Source organism: Phaseolus vulgaris, chromosome 11 (genome assembly GCF_051622355.1).
Source record: "Phaseolus vulgaris cultivar YP4 chromosome 11, ASM5162235v1, whole genome shotgun sequence".
In the NCBI taxonomy this organism is placed as follows: Eukaryota; Viridiplantae; Streptophyta; class Magnoliopsida; order Fabales; family Fabaceae; genus Phaseolus; species Phaseolus vulgaris.
Window position 1 is genome coordinate 47479307 of NC_143508.1, and position 11076 is coordinate 47490382.

General features: G+C 35.5%; 1 protein-coding gene across 1 annotated transcript; it reads left to right on the forward strand.

Annotated features, from left to right (window-relative positions):
* Nucleotides 1-643: 643 nt before the first annotated feature.
* Nucleotides 644-1105, forward strand: LOC150023321 (RING-H2 finger protein ATL11-like). The gene has a single exon (XM_090297806.1). It carries the CDS (start codon nt 644-646, stop codon nt 1103-1105), a length of 462 nt encoding a protein of 153 aa, XP_090153932.1.
* The last annotated feature ends 9971 nt before the right edge of the window (nt 1106-11076 follow it).

The window sequence follows — 11076 nt, forward strand, 5'->3', positions numbered from 1 at the left end:
TTGATTCAATTTATAATATTATTTTTTATGTTAAAATCACATGTATAAATAAAATAAATTTCAATATAAAACTAACATTTCATAGATGGTAATGTTGCTAAAAAAAAAACATACTTAATTCTATTATTTGTAAAAGTTCATTGATATGGACACAACTTCTGAGAGCTATTAATATAAACAGTGTGTAGTCACAACTTAAGTTCTGTAAATGCCATGTAATGCCATCTCTGTCAGTAGTTTCCAAAAGTCATTCTCTGCTATCTAATTGTGTAATTAAAAACTAACATGTTGAAAAACACTCAATATTGTTAAACATTAATCCCACTTCAACATTTGACTCAACTCTTTGATTATTTTGCTGCAAAAACATAAATGTAGAAAATCATACTGAAATATTAAAGAGAAATATTAAAAAATAAAATTATTTTTTTAGTCACCTTTGCACATCATGCAGAAATTCAATTTGATCTTCAATATTACAAGCTTAAAGTTGTTCTTAGAATTAGGTACGGATCTGCACATGATTTCCATTGATACAGAGCAACGATACAGAGCAACCGTGTGACAAGATTCCTCTTTCTCTATAAAATGGAAGAACAACGGAAAATCAGTGCAACGAGACAGAGCAACCGGAGAAACAACCATGCAGCGAAGTTTCGCCGTTCCTCCTCTCCCTGGTTTCTTGTCGCCGCCGCCAAGAACTGCAGGAAAGTCCAGTAGCTTCAGTCCAAAACTTGCTTACATACTTCTACTGGTCTTCATCATCGTCGTCTTCTTTGTCTCTTTTATAAACTTCTACACGCGAAGGAGCTCGACGAACCCCGCTGCGGCCGGCAACGTCCAAGGGCAACCGCCCGTGGCTTCGAGACCTCTGACTGTGGTAGTCGTGGTGGCCGAACCAGCTGGGGAGTGCAGTATCTGCCTGGAGGGGGTGGTAGAGGGAGAAGACGTGAAGATGACTTCGCATTGCAGGCACATCTTCCACGCGAACTGCATCGACACTTGGTTGGAGAACCATGTGACGTGCCCGGTGTGCCGATATTCCGAGATGGGTGGAAAGGAGGAGGTGAAGAAGAAGAAGATGCAACAGAGTAGTAGGGAGTGAAGAAGATGAAGTTTCTGTGTTGAGTGGAATATGATGTGAGAGAAAAGTTTAGTATAATGTGTGTAATGTCTGTGATGTGAAATATTTATAAAATAGTGTATTTGATTCAATTTATAATATTATTTTTTATGTTAAAATCACATGTATAAATAAAAAAAAATTTCAATATAAAAGTAACATTTCATGGATGGTAATGTTGCTAAAAAAAAATCATACTTAATTCTATTATTTGTAAAAGTTCATTGATATGGACACAACTTCTGAGAGCTATTAATATAAACAGTGTGTAGTCACAACTTAAGTTTTGTAAATGCCATGTAATGCCATCTCTGTCAGTAGTTTCCAAAAGTCATTCTCTGCCATCTAATTGTCGATTTAAAAACTAACATGTTGAAAAACACTCAACATTATTAAAGATTAATACCAGTTCAACATTTGACTGAACTCTTTGATTATTTTGCTGCAAAAACATAAATGTAGAAAATCATACTGAAATATTAGAGAGAAATATTAGAAAATAAAATTATTTTTTTAGTCACCTTTGCACATCATGCAGAAATTCAATTTGATCTTCAATATTACAAGCTTAAAGTTGTTCTTAGAATTAGGTACGGATCTGCACATGATTTCCAATGATACAGAGCAACGATACAGAGCAACCGTGTGACAAGATTCCTCTTTCTCTATAAAATGGAAGAACAACGGAAAATCAGTGCAACGAGACAGAGCAACCGGAGAAACAACCATGCAGCGAAGCTTCATCGTTCCTCCTGTCCCTGGTTTCTTGGCGCCGCCGCCAAGAACTGCAAAATAGTCCAGTAGCTTCAGTCCAAAACTTGCTTACATACTTCTGATTGTCTTCATCATCGTCGTCTTCTTGGTCTCTTTTACATACTTCTACTTGCGAAGGAGCACGACGAACCCCGCGGCGGTCGGCAACATCCAAGGGCAAGCGCCCGTGGCTTCGAGACCTCTGACTGTGGTGGTCGTGGTGGCCGAAGTTGTTGGGGAGTGCAGTATCTGCCTGGAGGGGGTGGCAGAGGGAGAAGACGTAAAGATGACTGCGCATTGCAGGCACATCTTCCACGCGAACTGCATCGACACTTGGTTGGAGAACCATGTGACGTGCCCGGTGTGCCGATATTCCGAGATGGGTGGAGAGGAAGAGGTGAAGAAGAAGAAGATGCAACAGAGTAGTAGGGAGTGAAGAAGATGAAGTTTCTGTGTTTAGTGGAATATGATGTGAGAGAAAAGTTTAGTATAATGTGTGTAATGTGTATGATGTGAAATATTTAGAAAATAGTGTATTTGATTCAATACATAATATTATTTTTTATGATAAAATCACATGTATAAATAAAATAAATTTTCAATATAAAACTAACATTTCATGGATGGTAATGTTGCTAAAAAAAACATACTTAATTCTGTTATTTGTAAAAGTTCATTGATATGGACACAACTTCTGAGAGCTATTAATATAAACAGTGTGTAGTCAGAACTTAAGTTTTGTAAATGCCATGTAATGCCATCTCTGTCAGTAGTTTCCAAAAGTCACTCTCTGCCATCTAATCGTCTATTTAAAGACTAACATGTTGAAAAACACTCAACATCGTTAAAGATTAATTCCAGTTCAACATTTGACTGAACTCTTTGATTACTTTGCTGCAAAAACATAAATGTAGCAAAACATAAATGTAGAAAATCATACTGAAATACTAGAGTGAAATATTACAAAATAAAATTATTTTTAGTCACCTTTGCACATCATGCAGAAATTCACTTTGATCTTCAATATTACAAGCTTAAAGTTGTTCTTAGAATTAGGTTCGGATCTGCACATGATTTCCAGTGATACAGAGCAACGATACAGAGCAACTGTGTGACAAGATTCCTCTTTCTCTATAAAATGGAAGAACAACGGAAAATCAGTCCAACGAGACAGAGCAACCGGAGAAACAACCATGCAGCGAAGCTTCATCGTTCCTCCTCCCCCTGGTTTCTTGGCGCCGCTGCCAATAACTGCAGAAAAGTCCAGTAGCTTCAGTCAAAAACATGCTTACATACTTCTGATTGTCTTCATCATCGTTGTCTTCTTGGTCTCTTTTACATACTTCTACATGCGAAGGAGCACGACGAACCCCGCGGCGGTCGACAACATCCAAGGGCAAGCGCTCGTGGCTTCGAGACCTCTGACTGTGGTGGTCGTGGTGGCCGAAGCAGTTGGGGAGTGGAGTATCTGCCTGGAGGGGGTGGCAGAGGGAGAAGACGTAAAGATGATCGCGCATTGCAGGCACATCTTCCACGCGAACTGCATCGACACTTGGTTGGAGAACCATGTGACGTGCTCGGTGTGCCGATATTCCGAGATGGGTGGAGAGGAGGAGGTGAAGAAGAAGAAGATGCAACAGAGTAGTAGGGAGTGAAGAAGATGAAGTTTCTGTGTTGAGTGGAATATGATATGAGAAAAGTTTAGTATAATGTGTGTAATGTGTATGATGTGAAATATTTATAAAATAATGTATTTGATTCAATTTATAATATTATTTTTTATGTTAAAATCACATGTATAAATAAAATAAATTTTTAGTATAAAACTAACATTTCATGGATGGTAATGTTTCTAAAAAAAAACTTACTTAATTTTATTATTTGTAAAAGTTCATTGATTTGGACACAACTTCTGAGAGCTATTAATATAAACAGTGTGTAGTCAAAACTTAAGTTCTGTAAATACCATGTAATGCCATCTCTGTCAGTAGTTTCCAAAAGTCATTCTCTGCCATCTAATTGTCTATTTAAAAACTAACATGTTGAAAAACACTCAATATTGTTAAACATTAATCCCACTTCAACATTTGACTCAACTCTTTGATTATTTTGCTGCAAAAACATAAATGTTGAAAAACATAAATGTAGAAAATCATACTGAAATAGAGAAATATTAGAAAATAAAATTATTTTTTTAGTCACCTTTGCACATCATGCAGAAATTCAATTTGATCTTCAATATTACAAGCTTAAAGTTGTTCTTAGAATTAGGTACGGATCTGCACATGATTTCCAATGATACAGAGCAACGATACAGAGCAACGATACATAGCAACCGTGTGACAAGATTCCTCTTTCTCTATAAAATGGAAGAACAACGGAAAATCAGTGCAACGAGACAGAGCAACCGGAGAAACAACCATGCAGCGAAGCTTCATCGTTCCTCCTGTCCCTGGTTTCTTGGCGCCGCCGCCAAGAACTGCAAAATAGTCCAGTAGCTTCAGTCCAAAACTTGCTTACATACTTCTGATTGTCTTCATCATCGTCGTCTTCTTGGTCTCTTTTACATACTTCTACTTGCGAAGGAGCACGACGAACCCCGCGGCGGTCGGCAACATCTAAGGGCAAGCGCCCGTGGCTTCGAGACCTCTGACTGTGGTGGTCGTGGTGGCCGAAGCAGTTGGGGAGTGCAGTATCTGCCTGGAGGGGGTGGCAGAGGGAGAAGACGTAAAGATGACTGCGCATTGCAGGCACATCTTCCACGCGAACTGCATCGACACCTGTTTGGAGAACCATGTGACGTGCCCGGTGTGCCGATATTCCGAGATGGGTGGAGAGGAGGAGGTGAAGAAGAAGAAGATGCAACAGAGTAGTAGGGAGTAAAATTATTCTGTGTTGAGTGGAATATGATGTGAGAGAAAAGTTTAGTATAATGTGTGTAATGTGTATGATGTGAAATATTTATAAAATAGTGTATTTGATTCAATTTATTTGATCTAATAATATTTTAATAAATAATAACCAACCCAATCCTTCTGTCACACTGTTTCTTCCTTCTTTGCCAATGTTGCTCGCTCGTTCACCTCCAGGGGAATTCACAGTACTTGGAAAGATGTGTTTGGGGGATCCATATGGGACTAGTGGTTTTGGTGAAGCAAATGTTGGGCAATATGTAAAGATGGTGGATCATGATGTTTGCAAATACAGGAGGGTGTTGTGCTAGACTTTAGGTCAGAAACATTTTTCAGTAATCTTGCTGATAGGATCAAACGGGGAATTGAATCAAAAGTCGTAGACATGGGGGCCTTGGTAGAGCGACTAGTAAATTCTTGTATATATTGGCTATGTCAGAAGGTTGATAAAGAAACTGTTTCTCAGGGTCAGTCTCCTTTTGAAAGATCATGCTACTAGTGGTGGAATGAAATAGATGAAGAAATCTAACTGTTCTGATATAACTTTGTCAGGAAAGGCCGAAGCAGCTGGGGAGTGTACTATCTGTCTGGAGGGGGTGGCAGAAGGAGAGGACATGAAGATGAATATTCCTTGGCTGGTGTGGTGCATCAAATGGAGCGCATGTAATTGCACGTAATCGCAATGTAGTGATGCATCAAATATTATTAATATTATTAAATATTATTAATATTATTAAATATTATTAATATTATTATATTTTATTAATATTATTAATATTATTAAATATTATTAATATTATTATATTTTATTAATATTATTATATATTATTATAATACTAAATATTATTATATATTATTAAATATTATTAATATTATTATATTATTAATATTATTATATATTATTAATATTATTAAATATTACTAATATTATTAAATATTATTACTATTATTAAATATTATTATATATTATTAATATTATTATATATTATTAATATTATTATATATTATTAATATTATTATATATTATTAATATTATTATATATTATTAATATTATTATATATTATTAATATTATTAAATATTACTAATATTATTAAATATTATTAATATTATTAAATATTATTAATATTATTAATATTATTAATATTATTAATATTATTAATATTATTAAATATTATTAATATTATTAAATATTATTAATATTATTAAATATTATTAATATTATTAAATATTATTAATATTATTAAATATTATTAATATTATTAAATATTATTAATATTATTAATATTATTATATATTATTAATATTATTATATATTATTAATATTATTATATATTATTATATATTATTATATATTATTATATATTATTATATATTATTATATATTATTAATATTATTATATATTATTAATATTATTAAATATTACTAATATTATTAAATCTTATTAATATTATTAAATATTATTAATATTATGAGCAACCTCACAAGATTCCTCTCTATAAGATGGAAGCACATGAGACGGAAAAATAAAGCAACGTTAATCTTATAAAAGAAAAGAAACCATGCACCGAAGAATGTTCACCGTTCCTCTTCTCCCTCATGCCCCAAATGGTTTCTCGTCGCCGCCGCCGCCAGGAAGTTGTGCAGCAAAGTTCAGTAGCTTCAGTCCGACACTTGCATACATATTTCTCGTTGTCTTCATCATCATCTTCTTCTTCGTCGGTTTGATATACTTCTACATGCGAAGGCGATCCTCCTCGACGAACCCTGCGGCCAGCAAAATCCAAGGGCAAGCGGTGTCGAATCCCGTGATTTGGAGACCTCTAACGGTGGTGGCCGTGGTGGCTGAAGCATTTGGGGAGTGTACTATCTGTCTGGAGGGGTGGCAGAGGGAGAGGACGTGAAAATGACTGCCCATTGCAGGCACATCTTCCACGCGAATTGCATCGACACTTGGCTGGAGAACATGTGACATGCCTGGTGTGCCGATATTCCGATATGGGTGGAGAGTAGGAGCTTGTGACGGTGGGAGGAGAAGGAGGTGAAGAAGAAGAAGATGCAGAAGTTGTTTCTGGAACAGAGTAGTAGGAGGTGAAGAAGAAGAAGATGAAGTTAAGTGTTGAGTGGAATATGATGTGAGAGAAAAGTTTAGTATAATGTGTGTAATGTGAAATATTTATAAAATAGTGTGTTTCTACTATTTGTTTCAATCTATTTGACACTGTATCTCTATTACAAAGTGGACTTTAAGTCTAACTCAATCCCATAAAACCGGCTCATATTATATATTATTAAATATTATTAATATTATTATATATTATTAATATTATTAAATATTATTTCTGGATCAGAGTAGTAGGAAGTGAAGAAGAAGATGAAGTTAAGTGTTGAGTGGAATATGATGTGAGAGAAAAGTTTAGTATAATGTGTGTAATGTGAAATATTTATAAAATAGTGTGTTTGTACTATTTGATTCAATCTATTTGACACTATATCATAATATTTTAATAAAGAATAAATAGTTGCACTTGGGAACCTAACCAACCTAATCCGAAACGCAGTATCAGAATCCGATCTAAGTCCATACACGCAATCACCGGGTTCTCTCTTCGTCTCCCCTCGTTCCTAACCCTATCATTTTCTGTATAACTCTCTTGTAAATTTAAACATGAATGAACGTAAATTGAACACATACAATAATGTTCTCATATAGATCTTATCATATTATGATTCTCACACAATCATACAATCAAGAAGGAATAGACACTTACCTTGATCCATGAGTGATCCTAATTGAGCAGTTACTTTATCTCCTTCTTCCCAATCTATCTCTTAGCAATTTCGTTCTTGTCACACACTTCTGTGATGGTTAACAGTGAGACAACTATTATTTGCAGAGACAGAACCCTATAACCTTTAGTACCCAATCTCCATCAGATGTAGGTTTTCCATTAGGTATATCATCAGATATATATTTCTCACATTAACCAATGGGCCTTTAATTTTATTATTATTATTAAATCATATTCGGGCCCAAAGCCCAAACTCTAAGTCATGTGAGTCACTTTATAGAAATTAATTTACATAATTTCTTACATTCTCTCACTTGACTCATATGAGTTATAATACTTTCATGATTTAATAATTACATAAATGCGCATTTAAAAGGCCTTACATAAATTGGTTCTATCATTAATCATAATTAAGGATACAGAAATAATAAGAGTCATGGCGGTTACATGTCATTTCAATCGACACATTTCCTTCCATGTACTACTATATCATTCTTTCTCCTTAATATGACTTTATAATGAGAAATTCATAATAGGTTCAAACATAATGTCATTGTCATCAATAACAACATAATTTGTTTTCCACAACATAATAACATAATTTGCATGCATATACATAAAGTAGAAAACAACATAAATTTCAGAAACTTTATTTATCAATGAGTTCGAAGTGTCAAATAAGCATTAATAACAACATTCATAATTCACTAGTAGACATAATGCCCATATTTACAACATGACCAGTAAATGTTTTAGGCGGTAACCCTTTTGTTAAAGGGTCAACAATCATAAGATCAGTGCTAATATGTTCTATTGACACTTTATGTTTCTGAATTTCTTCTTTAACGGGAAAGTATTTCAATTCCATATGTTTAGCACCTTTGGAATACTTGTCGTTTTTAGAAAAGAAGACTGCTGCGGAGTTATCACAATAAATTTTCAGCAGCTTGGCAATACTGTCAACAATTCCAAGTCCTGAAATAAAATTCCGCAACCAATTAGCCTGAACTGTGGCCTCAAAGCCTGCCACAAATTCAGCTTCCATAGTGAACGCAGCAATGACTGACTGCTTCGCACTTTTCCATGAAATCGCTCCTCTGGCTAAAAGATACACATAACCAAAAGTAGACTTTCGTGTATCCACACAGCCAGCAAAATTTGAATCTGTATATCCAATCACGTCAAGATGATTAGATCTTTTATAAGTAAGCATGTGATCATTCGTTCCTTGCAAGTATCTTAAAACTTTCTTTGCAGCTTTCCAATGATCCAATCCTGGATTACTCTGGTATCTTCCAAGCATACCAACTGCAAAACTAATATCTGGTCGTGTACAAGTTTGAGCATACATTAAACTCCCAACAATAGATGCATAAGGTATATTCTCCATCTGTTTCCGTTCCAAGTCATTCTTTGGACATTGCATGAGACTAAATTTGTCTCCTTTCTGTATTGGAACAGGAGATGTCGAACATTTATCCATTCTGAATCTCTCTAAAACTTTATTAATATATGCTTTCTGAGACAAACCTAACAGTCTTTGTGATCTGTCACGAAATATTTCAATTCCTATCACATAGTATGCCTCACCCATATCTTTCATCTCAAAGTTATTAGAGAGAAACTTCTTAGTCTCACTTAATAGACCAAGATCATTAGTTGCCATGAGAGTCACATATAGTCTTAAAGACCCATTTACACCCGACTCTCTTGCATCCTTCTGGCAATTCTATAAGGCCCCATACATCATTCTATGCCATTGATTTAAGCTCATCTTTCATGGCATCTAACCACTTATCAGAATTATCATCATTGATGGCGTCTGAAAATGAAACTGGATCATTATCAATACTTAAGTCATTTTCTGACTCTTGTAGATAAACCACATAATCATTCGAAACAGCAGACTTTCTTTCAAGGTACAGTTGACTTACTTAACATGCTTCTAACCATATCCATTAAGGTTCGATTACGCCTTTCTGAAACACCATTTTGTTGCGGTGTACTTGGAATTGTGTATTGAGCACAAATACCACGTCTCTCAAGGAACTTAGCAAACGGACTAGGGTGTTGTCCACTTTCATCATACTTTCCATAATATTCACCACCTCTATCTGACCTGACAATTTTCACCTTTCTGTCTAATTGTCTTTCCACTTCATTTATATAATCTTCTAAGGCATTCACTGCTTGCGATTTTTCATGCAGTAAATAGACATAACCATAACGTGAAAAATAATCAATAAAGGTGATAAAATACCTTTCTTTATTGAAAGAACTTGCATCAAAAGGTCCACATATATCAGTGTGTATAATTTCAACCGTGACTAGATTCCTCTCTATAAGATGGAAGAACATGGGACGGAAAAATAGAGCAACGTTAATCTTAGAAAGAAAAGAAAAGAAAGTATGCATCGAAGAATATTCACCGTTCCTCCTCTCCCTCATTCCCCAAAGGGTTTCTCGCCGCCGCCGTCGCTAGGAAGTGGTGCAGCAAAGGCCAGTAGCTTCAGTCCGACACTTGCGTACATATTTTTCGTTGTCTCTTCATCATCATCTTCTTCTTCGTCGGTTTGATATACTTCTACATGCGAAGGCGATCCTCCTCGACGAACCCTGCGCCCAGCAAAATCCAAGGGCAAGCGATGTCGAATCCCGTGGTTTCGAGACCTCTGACGGTGCTGGCCGTGGTGGCTGAAGCAGCTGGGGAGTGTACTATCTGTCTGGAAGGGTGGCAGAGGGAGAGGACGTGAAGATGACTGCCCATTGCAGGCACATCTTTCACGCGAATTGCATCGACACTTGGCTGGAAAACATGTGACGTGCCCGGTGTGCCGATATTCCGATATGGGTGGAGAGGAGGAGCTTGTGATGGTGGGAGGAGGAGGAGGTGAAGAAGAAGATGCAGAAGTTGTTTTTGGAACAAAGTAGTAGGAGGTGAAGACGAAGATGAAGTTAAGTGTTGAGTGGAATATGATGTGAGAGAAAAGTTTAGTATAATCTGTGTAATGTGAAATATTTATAAAATAGTGTGCTTGTACTATTTGATTCAATCTATTTAATACTATATCATAATATTTTAATAAAGAATAAATAGTTGCATTTGGGAACCTAACCAACCCAATCCGAAACGCAGTATCAAAATCCGATCCAAGTCCAAACACGCAATCACCGGGTTCTCTCTCCGTCTCCCTTCGTTCCTAACCCTATCATTTTCTGTATAACTCTCTCTCTTCAATTCCTTTTCCTTTAATTGGAACTCTTAATTGCGTTATATGACGGTTGAATTTATCTGAATTGCAAAAATATTTTGTCAAATTTTGCTTTTATTTAGAGATTCTTGTATACAGGCTACACAATTGTAGCAATCTATGGTTTTAAATTGCAGGCATATTCTCTTTTCTTCAATTTACTGTGACTTTGATGCTTATTTAAGTGTCAAGTTGAAACCTAGAAAAGTTTGCTTGCTGGGTAAGATTGTGTGCATATTTACCTA

Coding starts and splice junctions, on each gene's coding strand:
- LOC150023321 (XM_090297806.1), top strand. CDS start 644: ATGCAGCGAAGTTTCGCCGTTCCTCCTCTCCCTGGTTTCTTGTCGCCG.